The sequence below is a fragment of the Hippocampus zosterae genome, chromosome 6 (assembly GCF_025434085.1).
Source record: "Hippocampus zosterae strain Florida chromosome 6, ASM2543408v3, whole genome shotgun sequence".
Classification (NCBI taxonomy): domain Eukaryota; kingdom Metazoa; phylum Chordata; class Actinopteri; order Syngnathiformes; family Syngnathidae; genus Hippocampus; species Hippocampus zosterae.
The window spans coordinates 15,891,825-15,917,302 of NC_067456.1; the positions used below are offsets into that span (position 1 = coordinate 15,891,825).

The 25,478-nt window shown below is 39.3% G+C and overlaps 1 protein-coding gene across 1 annotated transcript in view; it reads right to left on the minus strand.

Moving 5' to 3' along the window:
• mvb12bb (multivesicular body subunit 12Bb) overlaps positions 1–18,894 on the minus strand; it is a 34,359-nt gene extending 15,465 nt beyond the window's left edge. Inside the window, exons 1-6 of the mRNA XM_052068061.1 lie at positions 18,794–18,894; positions 12,969–13,064; positions 11,098–11,188; positions 9,986–10,115; positions 8,938–9,048; positions 3,057–3,118 (exon numbers count right to left, since the gene is read on the minus strand). Of these exons, the coding sequence (XP_051924021.1) occupies positions 3,057–3,118; positions 8,938–9,048; positions 9,986–10,115; positions 11,098–11,188; positions 12,969–13,064; positions 18,794–18,886 (583 nt within the window). The 5' untranslated portion in view covers positions 18,887–18,894. The remainder of the gene's footprint in view (positions 1–3,056; positions 3,119–8,937; positions 9,049–9,985; positions 10,116–11,097; positions 11,189–12,968; positions 13,065–18,793) is intronic.
• Positions 18,895–25,478: the final 6,584 nt, after the last annotated feature.

A 25,478-nucleotide genomic window follows, 5' to 3' on the forward strand; every position in this document is an offset into this window, starting at 1 on the left:
TCAGTTCAGTTGAACTGATGCAAAACAGAAAGTCAGTGAGCTGTGGCTGCCTGAGTCATGTTGCGAGTGGAGTACAAGAAAAGGATGACAAGAGACAAGGAAGAGAATGACATTCACGAATCAGACATTTTTTTTTTCCGGCCTTAGCCAGAGGTTGTATTTTTTTCTCATCCCTCAGATTAAATACTGTAATTGTTATTCTAAAATATTGCCCTGGTAGTACAGAAACAGTCACGATCCATCGCAGAGTGGAAAGAAGGACTCAAATGATCCCCGCCCTCGCACGGCCTGGCTTGGAAGCACGGAGCAAAAATAAGATGGAACTTTTGTTTGAAACCTGATGAGAAACCTCTTAGTGAAAGTGCTACGCCAAAATAATCTTTTTTCTCCAAGTTAGTCAATCAAGCCATGATGTAGTCGGGGGGGGGGGGGGGGGGAGAAGAGAAAGGAAGTAATTTTGCTTAATCAGTATGCACCATCTGGAACAATTAACCAAATTCCACAGAACTCAGAGGATCAGTCATATTGACTTATTAAAGATCCAGAATTATACAAGTTATAAATCCTTGGGAAAACGAAGCCTACGCCTGCCTGTCATGACTATTTTAACTTCAAATACAGTGGAATACTTGATAAGGCTGAAAAGAGGAGATTAATATATGCAAATTATGTTGAGCATTTAAAAGCCCCCCAACAACTGTCTTGCTTTTTTCCTGTCTCTTATTACCGGGCTTTATGTTTTATTCATACTCCAACTTACCTGTCATTCTATAAGCTGTAATATTACGAGGGTATTATTAAACGGCATAAAGTGGAGCTTTAATTGGAAAGCGTCATTGCATTTTCCAATTATTTGCTGCAAATTAAATGAAAATGCACGCAGTTCAATAAGAATTCTAATATTGTTTCCTGAGACTCAAAAATCACTGTCACCCTGTCAAGATATTTTGCAAACCCAAGTTAATTTTGAGCTTTCTATTTTTTCTCCTTCCTTTCTCCCTGAAGGATGAATTGTCTTATGTCTGTTAATTGAACTTCCTCTAATGGATCGGGAAATAATTGCACTCCATATTACTTTAGATGAGGGCCTATGTCAGGATTTATTTTTGATTAATGGGACAGATATGCAAAGGCATGACTTTTCATTAGAATCACTTTTTTTCCCAATCTCTCTTTTTTTTTTTAATCAGGTGGATGTTTCCTCAATATTTTGCAGAGGACTTACTTTCTCAGTTATCCATTTGTATTTTTTCTTTTATTTTATTTTTTACATTTCATGTTTTGTTCAATGTATTATTTTTCGACATATTTCCAGAAGGCTGGTTGGATTGTTTCATTGTGTACAATTTTCCGTCATAGCAAACCTAATTGGGAAGGTAAAGATCAAAGTGATGCGAGCACAGAAAAAAAGCATACCATTGCTATGAAAACTTGATAAGTCCTCAAATGAACTTTAACTGTCAAGTGAAAGAGGGGTATCACGCTGAATGTGAATAGGTTTTAATATTCTGGTAATAAATGTCAAAATGCCTGCACATCACATCTGTACATAATGTGACTGCTGATGACACATTTCACAGACATGTTACCTCTCCTCCCCTCAACTCGCTTTTTCTTTCGTGTGTTGGGGTTTTTGTTTAGTTGGGAAGTGACGGAGGGTTTAATCAAGAAAGCAGGCAATTCATCAATCCAAAAGAAGGCGCCTGTACGAGCCTGACAGAGCGCACATGGTTTTAGAGCAACACGAACCTGGCCAGCTGTCAGCCTGCACACACAGACTCCCACGTGCCTACACACACACACGCACGCGCACACACAGAGCTACTATCACACAAACAGTTAACAATTAAATAGGTTGTTGTCTGGAAGGTCATACAAGGTCTGCAGGTATTCACATTGTTAATGAAGCAAAGTTTTTTTTTCCCCAGTCACATATTGATACTGCGTGTGAGTCAAACAAAAGATGCGCTTCTTTTGTCTAATGACAATTCACGACAGTTTGTGCTAGTTCATTCCTGTCACTCACATCCTTTTGCAAACAGACTTATTCCTTCTCATTCTGAAGCCACAAATTGTAAATTTGTCTTAACTCGCATCCCATATATTGGCAATTAAACCATATTTTGACTTTGCGTCAAGGATGATTGGGATGGGCTCCTACCGTCCCTGTGAACCACGAACATCATAATATGTGTCAAAATTGGATAAATGTGTGCTGCAGAATTCAGGAAAATAAATATGTCTCATGCATTTTTAATTATTTATCAAAATATTTCCATCAGGTTTGGTAAAACTACCTCAAGCTCAGGTGTGCCTGTGCTTGAGCAGCAGGAGGAATCCTCACCACATGGTGTCTCTCTCCAGCCGGATAAAAACCCGCATGCTTCATTCACCTCATGTCTTCACACAATCAGGCTGAAGCGCAGATTCCATAGTAGGTTCCAGTAGTGCTTAAACTCAGCCTCTAAAATGTAATAGCCTCACCCTGATTTAACTCATAAAGACTGTTTGCCAAATAATGGAATTTGGGATAAATAATACGGAAGCGATGCCAATTGTTTTTACATATTTTGAAGTTTCTCAGCTGCAGATCGTTTATGTTTGATTCTGAAATAAATCCTAAACCAGCAACAAAGAAACTGGGTGGGGTGGGGGGGGGGGGGGTATCATTCTTAGAGTGGTGACGTCCATGACCCCACATTGTCGATTATCATTACTGGTTATTGACTCTACACTTTTGCTCAGTCACCGGCCTTAACCTGAAGAAAATGTTAGAAACTTTGCACAATGCTTTTGAGCAAATTTTCGAACATTTTATGCAGCCAATGTACAATGTGAACATGTACAGCAGCATTCCCTCTACTTTTCATAAACTGGTAAGTGTTCCCACCCCTGCAGTGCCACAAGGCTAAATTTCCAATTGTTTTCCTTTTTTTTCCAAAAATAATTAATTCTTGTCTTCTGCCAGTTTGACTTTCCATCAAAATGCCATTGTTGACTGCAGTGACAGCAAAATAATTTACATGTGTAAGTTTGAAGTGCAAGAGAGGCGATACCTGTCATGGTATAGCTGCCGCTGCTCTCGTGCTCATACTGTGGCATGTTGATGGTCCTCCTGCTGTCAGAGAGAAAGAAATAATACAATGTCAGTCCATCAATAATATACTTCAATGAGTTCCACATTGAATGGAAGGTTGCCATGTGTGTGAAATTTATATTCCTATGGCCTTTATTGGCACATGTTTATATGTAGCAGGGGCGCAGAGCGTCTCCAGAGTTATTAGAGTGTCTCAGTCTAAAAGACAGACCCGGGGGGCTGCGAAATCAAAGTTTGAGTCTAAACGGGGAAAATAAGGCAAAAGTTAAACCCGCATCAGTCGCCTGCAGGCTTGCACAGACCTTCAACGGGGCTTTAGAGCAGGATCTTGTTAAGTCTGGAGGAGCTGCGGGATTCCATTATTCAAGGGAAGTCTGCTCTTACCGTTTCATGGCCTTGTATTACAGAAAACAGCACTGAATGCACTTTGTGGGCAGTTGAAGTTAACAAACCATATAAGATTGAAATCCTCATCAATCAAGCTATCACAAATTACACCCGCTGCTTCACCCCAACGGATCGATAAATCCACGGCTTGTGAGGAGGAGAGAGGGAAAAAAAAAACAAAAACTGCCTCGGAGGTAGCTGAAGAAACCAGCAGCTATAAAACAAAAGATCTCATAATGATTACGCAAAGCAGTCAGTAATATCATTAAAATGGGAATTGCTATGATTAGAATGCACAGACATTATACAAGATCAGGTTAGGAAGATTCTGGAGAAATCACCGTTGTGCTATAAAAATAGGCCGATTGTGAAAGCAAATGATACGGAGTGATTTGTGTGTTTATTAATGTACTATATATGTTCTATCCGTATAGTGGACACTGAACGTTCTATTCGTGGATAGCAGTCTTATGCTAGTTGGGAGGGATATAAAAAAATTTTTTGAGAGGGATATAAATTATTTGGTTGAAAGGCATAGGCTGTACACAAATTGCACCTGTGGAAGACTTATCTTATCCAAAGAGAAAAATAAATAGAATAATTTCTACCGAGACCAGTAAAACAAGACATCTGACTGGCTGTGGTATTCACGAGTTGAAACCTGCAACTCAGATGTCTTTGCAATGAAAGGGTGGACTTTTTTTCCTTCCTCATTTACATTAGCATTTGGCCTTGTTGAATGCAGACCAATGGTGAATTTTTAAAAGGTTGGCATCAATCTTGTGGGGACGATTGCCATATTCGTTACAGACTTCTTTACCTCGCAAAGGTTGATTTCGCAGCTGAAAGGAAAGCTGCACATGTGTCAAATCACACAGTCATCCAGCAGACAGATGAAGTGGTGGTGAAAGATGGAAATGTCTTTTTTAGAACACGGGGTTTTGATTCAGTCAATCGATACTCAGAGACACCATCAGAAACTAAAAGGAAAGTGGGAAAAGTGGTCAGTTTGCTTTACATTTCTAAATGAAGTCATTACACTCACCATGGAAACATTCATGTGTTCACATGGAGCTTTTCGAAAATAAATCTCAAGGGTGGCTTTTGCCATCTGCTCACGTCTCACTCCAAATTGGAATTTTCTAAATACAATTTCGGAGGCCGACATATGGCAAATCAATTAGACAACTCATGCCCAAAACAAAAACACGGTAAGTGCATTTGCGCAATCAACAACAGTGTTGGGACTCACATTATGGTAGCCATTGGAGTTTCGACAACAATTAATCCTCATTTCAGTCAAGGAGAGCCATATTGACACATATTCCTAATTAATTTGAATATTCAATTATAGTGTAGCTCCTCATCAAATTATTGTAAAAGTGGGAACATAGCCTGGAAGATTTGCACAATTACAGTACCAATCAGGAAATTTCTGCCCCAACGAATATGTCCAGATTCAAATCATATTAGCGCTTCCCACACTGGTTATGTTCACATCAGTGTTTTTGTAATTGCCGTTCAAATCTTTCGTACCATGTTGTTCGTGTTGCTGCGTTGTCAGTGTCAGACAAATAAGGAAGGAGAAAAGAGACTGAAAGCCAGTGGCTCCAGAAGCGGTCGTCAGCAGAGAGGCAAGATGATGAAGGAAGTGGTATCAGTGAAAAACCCGGAGTTATGATACAGAAAGCAGAAAGCTCTTGTTTTGACACACATCCAGCCTCTCCTGTGACAACACTTCCACACCTTCCGCTGTGTGCTGACAGTGCTGCTTCATAGGTGCCGCTGTCTCAGCCATCATTATCCTCCTTTAAGCTCAGTGTCAGAGGTTGAAAAGAAGCACTCAAAATTTGGTGGCTGAATAGTCTGGGCTCATCAGATCTTCACCAATCTTTCAATCTTCCATTGCACTGAACTTTTCAGAGCGGAATAAAATAATGTGAAAAAAATTAGGTCGGAATGGATACCAACAACTTCAATAGAATGTCTGTCAGGAAAAACACACAGACACGCAGTCGGGGTGTCTTTTTCTCTCAATGCTCAGAAGTCTTGACTAAGCAGCATGCAACACGGTGCGTCAACGTGAGTGTGACAGCCAGAAGTCCGCCAGATCCAGAATGTATTGAGATCCCAATTCTGACATGGACGATTCTTTCTGTGTCATGAGTAACAGAGTCAGCTTTGCCATCGAAAGAAAAGGAGATTCTGTCCTGACATTTTAATCACACTCAATTTGATTTAAAAGATGCCTGTGTGTACAGTGGGCTAAAATAGTAATAGAAATGTCAAAAACTGTGATCCAAGTGAAGCACAATCAATGGTAATATTAGGACAAGGCTAATTTATGCTAGCAGTCGCAAGAGGGGTCAGATACAAACCTTACCAATGACAGTTTTATCAGAAGAACAAGTGGAAATGTGGCCATAAGAATGATGAGTGAAAGAGGAGGGAGGGCGTCTTTACTGGACACATTTCAAGGTTGCTTACATAGTGCAGCTGGTGGCTTTAGGTTGTGATTTTTACACCAGCTGTGTGGCATGTGGTATTTCAAATGCTCGCCGTATAGCCATCACACTGAATACGAGGCAATATGAGAATAATTTTCAAGCCTAAGGACACTTGTCTATAGTTTTTTTTTAGTCATTTTTTACAAATGAGGACTGGATTTCTTAAGTCTGCTTTCATCTTTGTCACCTTATTTAGTTTTTTTATCCTTCCGTAAAAGTAGATTTTTTTTCATGTTATTTAATTGTCACTGTCTGTCTGTTTGACATATCCTCAATTAATTGTTTTCTAGAGGCTTTATACTTTTGGAAATAATCACTAATAAATTAATTCCTTTTCCATGAATTTTCAAATTTGCTGTTTTACCAAAGAATTTTTTCAGACTATAATTATTTACACAGATTCCTGAACAGAAAAAAATGTTTGTGTGATGGAAATAGCCCAATGTTTTGTACTCATCCGATTTTGATTATTTTTGTATTATGTATTTCAGGTCTTGTTGGAAGGCCCAGAAATTGCAGTAGGATGGCTAAACCATGCATTCTGGTGCAGGCAACCTTCAAAGCTGAAAATGATAAAAAATACACTCAAAAAAATATATAATAGAGTACCTGTTGACTCGTGCACAAAAGTTGACTTCAAAGTTACAGAAATGATTGGACTCCAGCTTCAGAAGTTTGTGCAACAAATCATATCAAGGTTACCAGATATTTTTTTCCTGCGAGCCAAAGATAAAGGAATGCCTGATTTTACTTGTACATCAACGACCACATTAATTATTTAATTAAATTCTTTCAAATTAAACTTTTGTCATAAAGTTATTTTATGAACAGAAAAATGTGAACAACAAAGCATAGATGCAACCATGTGTGTACATGGACTGAATGTCAGAAGTTTGGAAGTGTAATGTTTTCAGGAGAAATACATTACTTGCTTAATTAATTTTAAATGAACTTGATGCACACTTAAAAATAGGCAGCATATCCAGTGATACCTATGGTGGGAAAATGCAATTTGAAAATGAAGGCAAATTTAACATACTTGTTAGTACGCTATGAGCAACAAACAAATTGCTTCTGCATTTGTACAGCAGTGAGCTCAACAGCTTTGCATCCTAAACATTTTAGTGTTTCAAGATGGTGCAACAGCCTGAGCCAATAAGAACAAACAATTGCAGCTCATCCTTCATTTTAATTCAGCTTTCTGTACTAATTGGTGAGTGAGATATAAAATATCACTTCAAAATGGAACTACCTAGCATGCTGATGCATATGAGGTCCTGGCAAAGCTTGGCACTATTAAAACATAATTGATAGCTTACATCCATACACAAACAGACCCCAGCCTGGGGCAGATTTACATTTGAGAGGAATGATTGCAGTTTTCAAAATGGTCCTGAAAATAAAAAATGCATGATTGTTGACTACATTTAAAACGTTTTGTCCTTATTGTTAAGAGGACTAATTGATGAGGTACCGGGAAGTTTTGTAGGCAAGTAATCATACGTAAATAGAAAACCTGTTGCTGAATATGAAGTACCGGTACATTATAGCTGTCTTTTTCAACCTGTGTGCCGCGGCACACCGGTGTGCCGCGAGACATTGTGAGGTGTGCCACGGGAAAATATCCAATTTGTATGCCTGTTCGTTCGGTCTTTCGCCCAGAAAGCAATCATGTAGTACCCTCCCATACCGCTAGGAAGCAGCAACAGCTAGCCAATTGCCTTGTGTTTCGACGAGAGACAAGCGAATTTGTGACGCATGAATGGAGGACGACGGTGAAACAACAAATATGAAAGATGATCAAATACTGTTTTCTTTGTGTTCATTTGATTCCAATTCAAGCTGTTATAACGTCATTCTTCAATGTTATAATAACATAATAACAAACGGTTATAATAACAATACAACACGTTAATTGTTAAAATAAGCGGTGGGCGGGAGGGGTGGTTCACAGCAGACGTACTAGTCACAGGCGCACGATAAACAGTAAAAGGGGCCTAACTAAATACAGTTTTTTTAAACCACAATCTTATTGTCATGTGTCAGTGATGTATGGATGGAATTACTGTCAAAAGAAGACTCGGCGTGTAGAATTAATTTGAATGTTAATCCAAAACTTGCGGCCTGTGATCTCAGGAGGCATCAGAGACGGTGTGAGTGGTTTCAATTCATACCACCCTCTGATCCTCACCAACTTGAAAGTGGGTTTCAAAAGAGCAGAGAATTACAGGTAAGTACTGTAAAGGCACCCGAGCGTCCGCTCGCTGACTCTGAATTTGTGGCCTTTTATTCAACGTCTTTATTTCTTCTCATTCAAATATATGGCCACGTGAACAGTCTCTGACACTGTTCAGCTTTTATGTGGCTTTTAACTCTGCTAAGCAAATGATGGCAAAACAAAACGCCCCATGCCCTGGCAAACATACCAGGAATCTTGGCCAAGCTCACTGTGACAACGTCTCAGCTGTTTATTTACAATTTGCAGTGGAAATCCCCAGGTTTTCATTGCGATAAATAATTGAGCTTATCTGCCTTGGAGCACACTGTGAGGCCTGAGGCAGAGGATGCTGCAGCAGTCTGAGCAGAGAGCGGACACGCACACTCCAGCATGCCAAAGATCTCGGAGCGCTCCTCCCTTCCTCTGCAGCTGTTTCACCTTCTCCGGGCTACTTCTCCTGCTGTTTGTGTGCACAACACTGCTATCGCCCAAGTCACAAAGCGGGCCGTCTCTGCCTTCCGGGAACGCCACAAATAGTAGGTGCTTAGCCCTCATTGAATTCACGCCACCCTTTATTGAGTAGACTCCCACTGCAATTGTGTTCAGCTACCTTTCCGTTGAATATTTCAAGTGAGATTACCCAATTGTGTCTTGTGCCGTACAACATATGACACCGTGATGGCAAATAAAACAACAATGAACAACAATGATCACATGGAAATGTTTACCTCTCAGCGCCAGAGAAGGCACCATTGTTAACTCTGCTGGAAATCTCCTGAGATGATTGTCGATGAAGAACCTTTCCCATCCGATACCAGATCCCCATGTTATTGATCTCGCTGTAAATTAAACAGAGAATCGATGTAGCAGCCTCGTGTCATCGGGGTGCAGCCATGTAGGTTGCTGTCATGGTGACGGTCACCTGAAATTTAGAACTTATAATACCACTGGCAAAAAGTAGAAAGAAGAAGGAAGTAGTCACATTTGTGGTTGTGGAAAAAGGGGTCCACTTGGGAGGCCAGTTTTACAGACCAAACTGGAAGCTTTAAACCATCACATGACCACATCACTTTTGTGTTTAGCTCTGAAGATAGTGGCTCCAATCGCACGGACGTGGTGATATTCACGTCATTTTGTTGTTTATTCCTTTTTTAACAGTAGAGGTCGGAAAAGGCAGACACTGTGTGATTAAATCTGACAGTGCTTCACATCTGTCGTAGTCCGTATTTGGTCGCACGACGGTTGCCTCTTTCATCATCGCTCCTACTTCACGTGACATGTACAAACACCATTTTTGAGCTACGCTGGCTGATTTCTCGCACATTATACATATGTATGGGCAAACTTGTATCAAAACTGTTTGACTTTGTGATTTTGCAACTCGATATTATCTCCTGCACACAAGGCGTGCTGAAACGCAGGCAGTCACAGCAGTGACTCGCAACAAAATAATGCAGTTAAGATTCATTTCAAGCCGGCTATAGCCAGACGGGAGAAAGAGCTTACTATATATTAATTCTACAGGGTATTTCAACCACTGTTAATCCCTATATAACAAAACTAAAATGAAGCAAGTCTACTCATTCTTTGTAACTTAGTCAAGTGCACAGACTTTTCATTTTCATGCTCGTCATGAGCCATGCTGCTTACCGCTTCTTGCCATTTACTTTTGCGTAACTTTGCATACAAGCCAAGTTTGATATATCAAAGCTTTTTTTGTTGTTGTTTTATTTTTATTTTTTTACACCCTATTATATGCAGTGGTCAGCAACGTACCCCAGACTGGTGTAGTGAACGAGATGATGCTTGGATTTGGCAATGATCTGGAAGTCAAAGACAGCCATCTCCGCAGCCGCACGTGGGCTCATTTTCACACAAAGTCTCCTCTTCCTCATGGCAGGCTCCTCTGATCAGGGACACATGAAGGGATCAGGCAGAAATGGTTACCATATATTCTTTTTTTTCAAGCCAAAAACAACTCAAGATATTTTCCATCCCCTCAAAACGCCACTTGTACTAAATAGCTGACATGCTTTTGGCCGGTAGTTATTGAGAAATAATGGTATGATGAATCAAATTAAGAATTCATCGTCGACACCTATTTAAGTGCATTTTTGTTTGTTTGGTAGGTAAAATACAACACGACAAAACCAACAGCAACAAATCCATGTGCTGTGATCATTTGCATTATTTCAAAAGCAAAAGAATCCCCCTTCAACATTACTGCACCGCAGGGATTTCAACTGTTTTCGTCTGAAAAGAAACTCATAAGTTATGCCACATGTACAGTACGTTAAACATAGCTCCACATAAAGTAATTAAATATTAAATAACACAGCAGACAAAGAGAAAGTAACATATTTTCTCCTTTCTCATGAAAAAAAGCCATCCTTCTGTATATTGCTTCTGTGCTTTTCTCATTTGTTTCCCCAGCAACACCGTGAGTGCAGCATAAATGGAACGATAATAAAAATAATAAACAAGCTGTCCTTGCTCCAAACACCAAAATATTATTACATTTCCAAGGCTTGGACGGTGAAGGGGAAATACATAGCACTCAAAAAGCACTAAAGCATTGGGGAATGCATTTCATTAATATTAGATAACCCCCATCCACTCGTCCTCTTCCCAAATAAATACATAAATAAATAAGGCCCTCATAAAGAAAAGCACAGCTCCAGCTCAGATAAACAATGACTCATGATTCTCTAGTGTTGTACCTCTGGGGCAAAATGTTCATTTGATTCCCACAATCTACCATAAACTAAGCTAACCTGCACCCATAAAACATTCACAATCTCAAGCAAAGATGCCCCCCTCCATTTGAGCTAGTCAGGGAATAAAAAGGGGTGAACTAGACTGGGGATCTGCCTTGTCTGTTTTCTTACTTGTGTCCATTGTTTCTTGTACTGCAACGAAGCCCTCTGGCATTGCATCCTTAATGTCAGTCAACTTTACATCCACAACAACATCAGGGCCCTACAACAGACGTCAATGATGCAAAGTCAGCTTTCATAATGATGCGGGCCAAGGAATTGAAAAGGTTGGCTTACTTTGGAGGGAAAATGTCAGATTGAATTTACCAAAAATGAAGACCCTGGCTTGGACACTTTGGCGTTAAGGGTGAAAACATAGCTGGGGTATATATAATGAGGATGTAATTGAGTAGTTTCTTTTTCGATGTTTTTTACAATAATCAGCAACAGAATTCAATTAAAGCACTATAAAATGATCGAGAACCCCCCCCCCCCCCCCCCCCCCGTCTGACTGAATCCATGTGAAACAATTGTCTGGATATATTTTTTTAAATTACACTTTTTTTTTATTGTTGTGGAATATTTGGGTCAAGAGAGGAAGTGTTGTTTTGGAAATGATGCTGGTTGAAGAGCATTTGGGGACTGTGCCAGCTGACATTTTCAAGCATGACTCTTCCGTGACTCCTTAACATTTTCATTTTTGGGCTTAATAAATTGCAATAATACACCGCTGTAGAAGAAAGTGGGCTGAACCAGGCGTGAGTTGGTGGCTGGATTCCTTTGCCGTAGTTGCCTGGTAGTCATTGCCATGAGATATATTTTTATTCATAGTTTTTACACTGACTTAAGGAGAAATATGGGTGAATGTTATTACAATGCATGGGAGCTTTTTTGTATTTGCCTCTTTTGCTGGGGATGGGGTATCCCCCCGAATCAGGACGTGACAAAGAGGGTTCATCTAGTTTCAACCAGAGTATGATACATCACAAACTATTCACATCCCCCCCATAGAACTCAAAGGATAATTTTACAGAATCTGTTTTGGTCGTAGACAATTATAGAGGCAGCTCCTTTGACTGGCAGACAAAATAGCCTATGTTGATAGCTCTGTCGTGTTTTATTTGGGTCAAAGACTTTAAAACAATGTAGACACACATTTAAAGATAATAAACAGGAACAAGGGCAGAGCTATTGGTATGCTATACACTAGCCAGCAGTGCAAATTGAACTTTGGTACGGGGCAGCTGCTGCCACGTTGTCTGGATGTTACAGGACATTCCGTAAATAAAAGAATCCTGTCAAAACAGTATATAAGCAAATTTTCTGGAAAGTATGTCATACTTTACAAATTCAGTGGGCACTTCATTAGACAAACCTGGAAAATAGAATCTAATCATCATGATTATTTTGGGTTGTGATTGGGAAAAACATAAATATAAAATCAACCTTTGCCTGACGGTTCAGCGAAATTGGCAATCAAAGATGTTAATGGCCCAATCACAGAACATCGGCTCCTTTATAGGATGCAAACAGAATCGAATGCAATTCAATACATGTAAAATTAAAAAAATAAAATACAATCAACAAACACGTTATTATCTGTTTTAGTATTTTTGTGGGGAATATCCTGGTGTCATTTTCATTTATAAAATGATAATTTTCAGTCATCATACATTAGAATGAGGTATTGCTCATTTTGAATATGCATGCAAACCCATTGTAAAAAATTCAAAATTGCACTGCCAGCACTGGCCTTTTAAAATTTTGATTAATCAGAGCTCAAACAGGTTAAGTCAAGTCAAGTCAGCCTTATTGTCAAATATGCTCTATGAGCAACAAACAGCACAGATGAAATTTCTTGCCTCTCAACCACAGTGTAAACTTGCAGTGCATTGAAAACAAACATTCCGAACGGAGAACTCCCCCCCCCCCAAAAAAAAACAGGCAGACAGCCAAAATGCAGAATGCACGAGGAAAGTGATACTTTGCATTCCATCACTTACAGGTTTTCTGGTGAAACAGAGGTAGCGAGTGACCTTGGATTTGAATAAGCCGTCCTTCCACAGGTCGGCATCAGAGCCATCTGTTGTTTGTGCAACCTACATTGAAAAAAAAAAAACAAGGAGGGAAGAAAAAAAAATCACGAGGTGGGATAAAGTTAATGTATGTATGCCATGAGCGTGTTGCTATTGTCTCTTCCGTGCATACTTGCCTTAATTAATGCTTGGCTACACTAGCGCTCCATCTCATTAGAGCTCTGCATGGGTAAAGGAGTCCTAGCCTCCAAAAAGCTGGCTAAAAATATCATCCCTTGGGAGAAGGCTGATTAAAGATGCCCTGACAACAATCTGCTCTAATAAGGAAGCCATACTTCTGTGTGCTTCCACGGCAAAATAAGGATTAAATATAGAGATTTGAAAATGTAGTCACCCCTTAGCGAGGTACGGGTAAGATGAGAAAATGGCACCTTGAAGTTTGACTGCTCCGCACCTTTTGTGAATTCATCCTAGTGTTTAATGAGACAAATATTCTTAACGCTATACAGCTGAGGATAGAATGCAGTTTTACTAGTGTGCAGAAATGAGACTACACCCCAATAAAGGAGCATCTTGTCCTTGTATAATAGGCTCATTCATAGTTATAAAAGATTGAGGCATGCAGTAAGAATAATAGATTGCATGATATTGACAGCATTTGGGTGCCGCAAGTCAAGCTCAAGGTCCTAAACAATATCGGCCGTGTGGTGTGCGGAATAAAATATAACCTGCAGACTCCTCCATCGCGGAAGCAAATATGCTTGGTTGAGGCGTCATGTTCCATTGGCTACAATGTGGGAATCACCTAAATAACTGCCAGGGTTATTTTCTAAAGGGATCCTTTACAAAGAGGAGTCAATCTAATGAGGTTCATTCAAATGAAGAAGTCATAGATCTCTGCACCCACCCACACGCATTACCCCCTTTGACAATAATGATGAATGACCCCAGTGACTGGGTGGGGGAAACATGGCACAGGAAGATTCATGCAAAACCACCACAGACAAGATGGGATGAGAGGGTGTGTGTGTGTGTGGGGGGGGGGGGGCAATTTGATGCAGAGAGCAGAGATAGTGAGGTTAGAAAGACAGAGCGAGCATTCGATGAGCAACCAGCTCTTCCCTGGCTGGCCGTCACCAACAGTACTTCAAGTAAAAATCCCAGAAGGAGCCTATATATCACAGACCCTTCCTCTTCTTTACAAGACAAGCCGTCTTGGCCACTTTTTCCAGGTCAGTAGTCACAGCATTCTGTCAGCATAACCAAAGGTCTAGTTTTGTGAAATCCAAAGTCAAGTTGAAGAGTAATGAGGGCACGGTCCTCTTAGGAGGCACCTCAGGCATCATCCTGCCAACAGGCGGGGGCAGCTCGAGAACGACGCAGCTTGAATGTGAAAGGCCAACTGCTTAGCCATGGCAGAAACAATGTGTCGTGGTTCTCCTACGCTTGCTTCCGGCTGCTCTTTGTACTTACAAAGTGCTCAGTCAATGAAGAACTATTTGTGAGCACCAGCAGATGTCCATGCTCTGCCACTGAAGTCTTTTGATTAAAAAAAAGCAATGACAGTTTCAAATGTGACATTCCAAAAATGTCAAGAACAAGAACGAGACATGTAAACAGGTGCTGAATTTTCTAATGAAAGATCTCAGGAGACACGGGGACAGCACTGAGACTCACAGCCGTGCATCAAAGGATACTCTGCAAACAGAACCCACCCAGGTTTACACAGAGTCAACACAATGGCAAAAGGGATTCAAGTCTCTATTATTATTATTTTTAAGTAGAGAAGAGAAGCCAAGACTTAAAATCGTAATTCGGATCATTGCACACCTTAATAGATTCAGATTTTATGTATCTGAATTCTGATATCAAGCATCCATGTGATACTTAATCTGTCACATTTTTATGAAAATGATCATTCATTAATTACAAACAATATATCACCGTTGTTCTATTCATACCAGCAATGTATAATGACGAGCGGATCATTTAAATCATCGTTCATATCAGCCCGTCTAGCCACTCGTTGCACTTCACACTGAGTAAGTACACTAAGACATGATCGTCATCATTTCACCATATACGGTTATACATTTACAAATGTACCTTTCAATGACAGTAACAATAATAATCATAATAATGTAATATTAATGATAATGATAACACAGCCATTGTTGTCACATCTCATGATCAAGTTCTTCCTCTCTCCTATACTTCTCAAAATCCTGATTTTATACCGGATTTCTTTTTGAACTAGTGTATGTTTAAATGTATGTATGTTCATATTCAGTCTGTTCCAGGCTTTCAGGCCACACACCGATATACAAACGCTTTTCATTGTTGTTCCTGAGTACTTTGCCTTTATGTTATACAGTAGATTACCGGTACCCACAAACCGTAGCCACCCTCCCCCTCTGCAAACATATTTTGGATATTAACAGACAGTAAGTTTTGTCTTGCTTTATACATTAATTGTACAGTTTTGAATTCTGCAAGATCAATTATTTGTTGCTCTCAAGCTCTCGAGAAGAGATGAAATAACAATGCCGATCAGTTGGATCGGGTGCCTTGGAGGAAGGAAACATGCAAAACAAGCTGAATAGAGGATCTCGAGGACCTGTCTTGAGCACCCCTGGGATTACCAAAACTGATTGCTGCATAGTCTTCCTTAAAAACTGACAGGGTTTGTTGTTCCTTTACCCCTGGTGTCCCAGCAAATGCAAAAACAACATGATGCTTCTTGAAATAAATGCAAATTTTAGTAATGAGTTTATGAGAGGAACAAGTCAAATGCTTGTGAATTTAAAACACCAGTCCTATCCCCCTTTGGAGTCCTCGCGGAGTCAAAGTACTGAGCGTGCATGCGGCGTTTGATGTTGGGTGGCTGCTCGTGGCTGAGCAAAGCTGCAGATCCCAGTGGAACGGTGTTTGATCTGGGCTTGTGCTCTCTTGTGTTGGAACGATCTGCTGAAGTTCAGAGATTAGAACATACAGCACAACGTTGAATCAGAGAGCAAAAGAGTTAATCAACCCTTTGATTTGCTGCGTGAAGAGTAAGGGAACAGTGTTTTGTTTTTGTTTTTTTTGTTTTTAAAAAGGAGACTTACAAGGAGGGCTAAAAATCCAGACACTACACCAGTAGTGCACCATTCCTAGAATTTCCCCCTCTGAATACACGATCTTATGATTTGTTGTCATTCTAAATTTATTGCAAAAAAAATGTCCATATCAGATTCGAATGTTCTTTTAAACACCATAAAATTAATGTTCATTGCAAGCCTTATTATATAAAATGCCAGAGCGCATTCATTTGACTTGAAAATGTTAAAGTTTTTTTTTTGTGTTTGTTTGTTTTTTGTTTTGTTTTTTTACGGCGATGATGTGTCGAGTCCAAATTGACAGCAACCTTCAAAGTCGAACATATTTTTGCAAAGCTGATTATTAGTTTCACATACTGTAAATGTGACAGCCGGCAGTCTTGAAAATATGTACCAGTATACATGTATACAAATATGTGTACATGTGTAATGTATCATCATTATCATTTAAACGTGGATTGTGTTATTAATTTCGAAACAAGATTTTTTATTTTATTTTTTCTCAAAGATGTAATTTACAGATCTAACGTCATCGTTTTAAGGGTCGAAGAGAAATGTATCGAGGAACAACCCTGTCACAAAAGTACAAGCCAGCATTCATTCGCACACCCCACTCGCCGCATCACAAATGGCGAATAGAAAAAGGGTGTGGGCAGGTGATGATTTACCATGCTCACCAAGCCAATTTGGCTGATCAAAATCTACCCGGGGAAACCCGTGCTAAAAGCCTTGACTTTGAAGCAGAAATGTGCAGATATACTGGATGGGCACGTAAATTAAATTAACCCACAATTCTCCATGTGGCCTACTAATACATATGATTGGTTCAAGTGTATTCAAAGCTTGTCAATCCAATGTCGCTTTTTTATATATATGCCAGTCGAGAGGGTTAGTTCCCGGTACAGTGGTGAAGTAGGTGCCTGCACGCACGCACAGCGAGCGGTAACCCAGGAGCCACAATTGCAAGAGCACAGGGCTCCTTCTGAGGACACATGGAAAAGTCAAGACTATTACCATGATAGATTAAACATTGAAAATATGGAGATGGATTAACATAAATGCCTTTGGACTAATATGATTTAGAAACATAATACAAATCTAAGAGCCATGTAAAAAGAAATCATGGTAAAATACGGAAAATATAACAAACAAAACTACATTACAAACTACATTCACAAAACTAAACAAATATATATGACTTAAAAGCTAAATTAAAAAAGGGATTCTTGAGCCTGGTTTTAAAAGCAATGGCAACTACACTCAAGAGTGGCTAGCTAGGCAATTTTTTCTAAATAGTTTTTAGCCACATTGGCATAAAGGTTTCATTACCCAGTGCCAACCCCGCAAGCAGGTACAAAACACTGTTATACGATTAAGTTGAAACAGTAAACTAAAACAAATAAGAATTTGATATGTTTACGTAAACTCACTCATAAAAATCAGGCATTGTTTAATGTTTAATTAAATGCAATAAAATGTAATTACAAATTATGTTCCCTTCAGTTTAATAGATTGTTGCACAAACTCTTGAGACAGGCACTGCATTCAAGCAACTTCTGCAACTCTCATTAAAGCATCTCAGCAAGCCAGCTGGCAAGTTAGCAGCCTAAAATTTGCCTTAATCTTCAGATAACATGACATTATCTTTTTTTACACTAGACATAATAACTGGGAACCTACTGGAGTCACTGCTTTGAATGCACTGCTCTTTTTCCTCTCACACTCTTCTTATTCTTACTTAACTTTTTCCTATTCCTTCTTGTATTCGCTCTCATTTATTATCAATATTTTTTCAGGTTTGTTTTTAAATTTATTTTACAGTTTTATGTTATGTTTTTATATATATATATATATATATATATATATGCACACACACACACACCAGAGCAGTTCCAATTCTAGTTTAGATCTTATGCAATGTACTGTATTATATTTCTCATTTGTAAAGTTTCTGGTTTACTTGCACAAAAAGAAATCAGTGTAGTGGGAGTCAAGCCAATACAGTATAATAAGACTTTGGCGTGCATGTAAGACTGGCTGCAAACAATAACAATATTCCGAAGTGAATCGACCAATTCATCAAAGTAAACTTCATGTCCCTCTGCAGAGCTTATAGTCACACCTGCCAACACAGGCGGGAGGAGTAGGAGGAGGCGGAGGAGGAGGAGGAGGAGGAGGAGGGGGAGAGCCATCTATAACCGCACAGAGGCAGCACAGAACAGTCCTATGGTGGCTCTGGTAAAAGATAGATGGGCAGGCTAAGGCACAAGCTGAGGTCTGATCAACCTGAGCTGGGTCACCCGAGTCAGGGTGTCTGATGTTCAAAAGAATTGAACCACTTGGTTAACTCATGTTAGGTTAGTGACCAATAAAGATCTGTCTTAAATGAGTCACCACAATGCTCAAACAAAAAAACAAATTATATTGGATGACTGCCAACATCAAAGATGGATCTTATACTGTGTACAAATAAAAGCAGTCATACACTATGGACTAAAGTAATGGAACATGACCATCAACGTGATTTCTCCCAGGATTTTAATTCTTCATTAATTGCTTTCAGCATTGTAAATTGGAAGAAAACACTTGGGTCAATTACATTTCAGTTCCACAGTTCATAAAGCAAGGTCCAGAAAGATATGCTTGGATGTGTTTGACGTTGGAGAACTTGACTTGACCAGAAAAAGTACTTACAACATAGAAGTCATCTGGAGCCTTGCTGTGTGAACAAAGGACGCCGACTGCAGTGATAGGTTCTGTCGGCATCTGGTTGCTCGCCTCAGACATGATAAGGTTCTGACAAAAAAGGCGGAAATCTGAATTTTTTTCTCTCCTTGCACTTGGAATATGATTAAATGTTGACTTCGTGCTGTACGTGTACAATTTGGTCGAAAAACAAAAGCACAAAAAGACCGACAGTTGCACAAATTGACACTTGCATCATTAAGCTTCATTACACAGTCAATGGGCTCCCGGGCTGAAAGGTCCAAAACGCCACTGTATTGACTTCTCAATGAGGCTTATTTGGGATGTAAAAGAAAAAGCGTCCTTCTAACGGAAGATCAAATGACAACTCAGACCAGAAAGCATTTGGAGACCACCTAATTATTTCAACAAGTCACAAATTAGACAGAGCAATCACATATTTTCAAGGAAGTCCCCATCAATTGCTATCTATCCCTGTCTAAGGGAATTCTGGCCTAATGGGTCTGCATGCTATGCAAGCCTTTTACAGCCTAAGTGGCTTTGCAAAGGTTTCTGATGCAAGTTTATTCAATTAGGTTTAAAGTATTGTTGTGCTAACTGACAAAGTGCGTTCAATCTTGATGTTTACAGAATCTATCCCAATTACGTTGATCAAATTAAATGATTCACTCCAGAAACAGCTGTACCCTAACAAATGTTAGATTGGTGCTGTTATTCAAACGAAACAGGTTGGCCAATTGACTAATTGAAAGACAGATCCCTCCGAAACATAAATTGTCTGATGCTCGGGAACGTCGACTAAGGTAACTGAGCCTCCCCAGAAAGTTACTGCTAATACTGGGAAATGAATTTGAAACTAATTTAGTGATAGAAGCTATCTGCCACTAAGAATATTAGGTAACTTAGACATCCTGGAATAGAAACTGATTAATCGTTTTGTGCAATTAACCAGACCAGCAGAAACAGTTTGTGTCGAACTTGTCTGAATCACTCATTTCCTATGTATCATGTAGTGATGTTACATTTTCCTAAAAGAGTTAAGCTGCTATATAGTGTATCATTACATCTTAAATTTCATTTTATTGTACACAGTATTTATTTGAGGATTAACTGCTATCAGTTTTTTTTTTTTGTTTCACATTGTGTGTGATCACAACGGGTGACCCCTCTTCCAACCTGTATATTTGGTCATATAAATTTCAGGGCAGTGGTTGGTGCCGTGCATATGCTCCTGCTTTATTTGCAAGGAATCTTGGTATTGGAAGCGTTTGCGCAGCATCCTCAGCGTAGCGAGCCTAACTTGAACACATTGTTTCTCCACTGCGTTTTCATGTTATCTTTTGTCTCTATGGTGAAAATAAGACAGCTTGAATCAAGACACACATTTATGTTTGTAAAAGTCCATACTTCTGGTGTGCATTTTGGTTGCACAGGTTAAAAAAGAAAAATGTGGCAAAACTCAAGACGCAGCACGGCGAGACACTTTTGGAGCATGGAGGAAATGGACTGCTTTATTCCTGTGATGAGTGTCACGAATATAATTGGTTTTATAATTACATTGAAATTTTGCACCCTCCAAGATATTGAATAAGTGAGAATAAAGCGCCAATGAACATGTTCAACGAAAAAAAAAAAATCTAAATACTGAGTTGGACAACACCCTGGATTGGTTCTAGTAAATCGCGGGACACGTTTTGTGACACACAGCCAATCATTGTTACATTTTCACGTTCACTGAGTAGAAACTGAATCTACACTGCTAGCAACAAAGTATACTGAGTGCATCACTACACCATCAGTGATTTCCACACAGACTTTGAGATACAGAACTTAAATAAATCACAGGCTGTCGTTTGAAGAAAAAAGCAAATAAAATATGCTTTAAAGTTGTGTTTTTGTTTACCTGACTGAAGCTTCTTTGGAACCTCAGCGCTGTTTCTTGGGACTTTGCACCTCCAACCTGCAGGAAGTCAAAGCCTAAAAGGTCTACTCACAAATCATTAACTACCGGTAATACCAGGCCAGCTTTGTTTTTATGCAGTCGCCCCAAGTTTCTTCAGCGTCAAACGATACTAATACTACTACTACTACTCCTACTACAACTAATAATAAATCAGGTTCAGATAATAGTTGGGGGGATGGGTGGAGGAAAATGAGGGGAAAAAACCCAAATTATATTGAACTGGTATTGTTGATATTTTCTTTTGTTGGTTATACAGTTGGACCAAAAATCTTGGGAAATACCTCTCAAGTAATACAGACATTTGCCATCCACCATCATGTATGAGTTCATCCAAGAGGAGAGATGACAAAAAAAAATGAAAGGTTTTATGAGGTAAGGACACTCTAAACTTGAAAGTAAATCCATTTATCCAGGGTCAGGTTGCAGAGGCAGCTATCTGCATAAACTGAGACTTATGGTCACGACCGACAGTGTGTTATCGTAGGAGAGAAGGAGAACATAGACCAATTAGTAAATCGAGAGCTTTGCCTTTTGGCTCAGCTCCATCCTCACCATGAAAGACCAATGCAGATCAGTGCAGCTGCTATATTCTGCCCGTCGATTTTGAATACTTTTCTTCCCTCACGCATGAACAAGACCCTCAGACCCTTTAACTCTTCCACTTGGTGCCCCAAGTTCTCTTCTGCAATATGGAAAGCTCACTCCACCTATTTCCCACTGAGCTTTGGAGTTACCGTTCTCAACACAATCTCTTTTTGTACGGTGAGGTTCAAAACCGATGCCTCCATTTATTTGCATGTACTGTGATGGGTGAAATGGATGGAATATTCCCAGGGTCACATATGCAACGATATTTCAATAGCCTGGAACGGATGAATTTGAGACCCATTTCGGCAGTTTTTGATTGACGTTAGAGTTTCCACTCTTTTTTATACCATAACCATATATATATATATATATATATATATATATATATATATATATATATATATATATATAAAGAGCTGTCAAACGATTAAAATATTTAATCTAATAGAAAATGCAACTGTCATAATTAAGTCAAATGAACAAAAAAATTAATCGTCATTACTCACACATTTTTTAACGTTTCTGAATTTCCTTTTACATTTTTGTCCTATTTTTTCCCCATTTTAATGCTCTCGTCAACATGGAATCATGAATCAGTTTTCTATGTGCCAAATACAAATATTTACTGAAATAACAATTTCGATTTTCAATTTTACATGAACATTTTTCACTTCGTGCAGTTATTCACACATAATCTCTCACACAATATTACTGTCCATCAATAACGGTGAAAAAAATATTTTGTCACACAACAGCTGCTTTAACAGCTTTTTTTAATGAAATCAAAAGAGAGCAATGTAACATTATAAAGTGCTCATCTAAGGTACACTAGTACTCAGCCTATAGTGGATTTAAACCATGGTTGTATACTTTTTTTTCTCAAGTTTGCTTTCAACACAGCAGTCTGTTTCTGTATGTTTGTTGAAGAATAACGAGACACCGGACACCAGTGTTCATTATGTGCCTCTGTATTCGAAACTGACGGCCGTACAAACAAGCACACGCACTTCCCCCGTGCTGCAGGGGCAAACCATTCTGAAAGGGGAGCGGGGTTCACTCCCCTAACACAGTCAGGCTGTTGATTGTGTTGGTCCTTCTTGCGCGGAAGTCTCTCTACGGTTTTGTGTAGACCTCGTTTCGAATGACTACAATTGGTTCGATGACAACAATGGAGACATTTCACTTTCGCTAGGTCGCTACCACTGTAGCGCACTGTCACTGTCAGACGAACACAGAGAAGCTCCACCCGCTCTATTTACATGGACACAGAACACTGTAACCTTCCACACAAAATAGTTCCAAACAAGTAACAATCGCGTCAGTGGCATACATTTTAATATTTAATATTTCAAGTATATATGTTGGCTTCTACAGTATCCCGTAATACATAGCTTGAAAGTCCCTATGTAACACCGGGATACAATCTGCCAATTAAACAGTCATCATATATAACCTGATCATACAAAATAAATTATGTCATTTTGTCATGATTAATTAATTAAAATCTGCCAACACTGTTTTCTGGTGTGTTGCCTCTGGTCATGTGTTAAATTGTTGCATTGCACTTGATGTGATCACTTTTCCCACATTGTTCATCCAGATAAATTATTCTATATTTGGTGGGAAAATGCTCGGCAGAAAACTGCCAACTTGCATGACCAGATTTTTCACCACCCCGACACGGTCTGCCTGTATGAGTTCTTCATGAGATGGTTTTCACATTATACAGACAAGACATTATTCGATCATTGGTTAACGCTTCAGGTTTAATGGTTGTAATGTTGTTAGATTATATTTTCAACATAATTTCCATAATTTTCAACTCATAATTTGATGTGCATGGTTTTTTTAGAACCTCCTCCTCCTCATCATCACCATCATCACATCACTCTCCTTAAACACTCACAAATTTCACAGCCCATTCTTTCACCTCAAAGTGTTGCCACATTTTCAAAAATAGGTGCGCTCATTTAGAATTTCTCGAGGTAACACTGAAGTTGCGATCATGAAATGTCAAGTGTCGAGACAGAAGGACTAAACATCCTGAAGAAAAGATGCACAAAACATTCTTGAGACACCTAGAAAAAAAATACTTTGTATTACGTTTGCCATCAACTACCAATGAAATCAGTGTCATGTTTCTGTGAGGAGCAGCAGTTTCATAGCATTGAAGGTTGTAACAGTGAGACCCTGGATCACATTTTATTTTAAGTGGAGTATGTTTTATGGCTACTTAAGATTAAGAATGATCCGAAATGCACGGGATCCTTCTGTGTACAAAAGACCACACATAGTGTAGAGGAGAATGTTGAGTAAGTGGGCTGTAGGTGACCCTGCACCGTGCTCAGCGTATGCCTGTGCCTAAATGATTTTAAAACAGTAATAGTCTCCTTTTCCTCTTTAAAGGTCACCGGCTGTGTTTTGTAATTTGCTGACACTCATTTTGGAGCTGGAGATGGAGATTTCTGTGTTGCCACCTCGAGAGTACCAGTAATAATATCTTTATATCAACTTGGGAAATCTACTGCGTCCCGAGTGTCACTGTCACCTGTATGAACCCATTATGCACTGGGTGGAAATGTGCAGGGCTCATTTCAAATATGACCCTCACCCCTCCTTCTCTCTTTTCTGGTGACGCATATAAGCCCTCGTGTCTCCCGAATAGCTTATAATAACATGTTTTAAGAAGCCCGCCCTTAGGGCCCCCATAGGATGGAACCTTGTAAAGCTTTATAATATCATGCTTTTTCTCTAATTAAAGGTCAGTTTGGTCTCCTCTTTGGCTTTGCTGAGGAAAATAATAAAAAGGAAAATATATATATACCTGTGATTGGATGAAAGATAGATAGTTAGATAGTTTCCTACCTCTGTCTGCACGAGGTGTAATGTTTACACATTCAGAGTACTGTACTTGCTTTAATTCATAAAAAAAAAGTGTGGATTGAATGGGTCCCAACAATGGGAAAATGCCGGTATGCCGCAGGGTTACAACGGATGATTTTTAGAACAGGTCAGTGTAGCCGTTGGAGACTAACTGGTAACCGTGGGCACCATGTTGGTGAACCCTTGTCTTAGTCCTATGAACGAAATTGGACAGGAAATTGTCACTCTTGATTTCAAAGCATATTTATCAATGTTTTTGGAAGAATTTGGGAGGGGAGGGGCCACAATTTATTCTTTTTTTCCACTGCAATTCAATGGGCATCAATAATGCAAAGGTATGTGGATTTTTGCTATGAGGGTATCAATTGTAAAGTTAATTCACACGTTGTTTAAATAGATGTATTACTCCATCTTCTGATCGAATTGGTGATCAGTAACTTTAACTTTTCAAACTCTGCCATTTCTGATCGACCCCAAAAATCCTGATAGGTAATGTGTAATCAAAACCATGTATCCTAGTCAGAGCATGGCATCAAAGTTTGATGATCTATTTGAGGCGCTACCATAAAAAAAAATGGTGCAAGGTCCTGTTCATTGCTCCTCGCACCTTTATTTAAGTTTTCTAATGCAACCTGGTCCTCTATATTCAAACTTTCTTATGTTACACCTGCATAATCTAAGCATTCAATTGTATAAATTATGTTATCTTGAATCACCTTTTCAGCCATTCTATCTTATCTCTGTGAAAGCCGAATTTTTATTCAGCTCTTTGAAAGTGAACATGATGTTGTGGCCGGTGAGTGTATTTTCAACAAATTTAGTCAACTGTTTGGAGAATTTAAATACAATTAGAGATGGTCAGTTTTATATTTATTTGTATCTAATCCCAGAAGCAATTTATATCTCATGTTACCATCCCACCCTATACACCCACACATGCATGCACACCACACATACTCTCAGACACATGCATACTTCTCTCCGTCTGGTGGGGAGTCTGGACTGCTCCGACTGACTGCACCTCGCTGCCCTTGTGCAGTGGTGTGCCAGTTGTGCCTTCCCCCATTGCTGTGAATGCCACCATCTGGCGTGCCACGTGGACATCATAATCTCCCCTTAATTACATTAGCAGTGCAATCAGTTACTGCATTACAAGGCCGGGCAAAGAGCTTTTAAATCTTGGAGGAAATCATAAATAATTGCACTAACTACTTTGTGCCAGATGTGCGTGCCCACTTG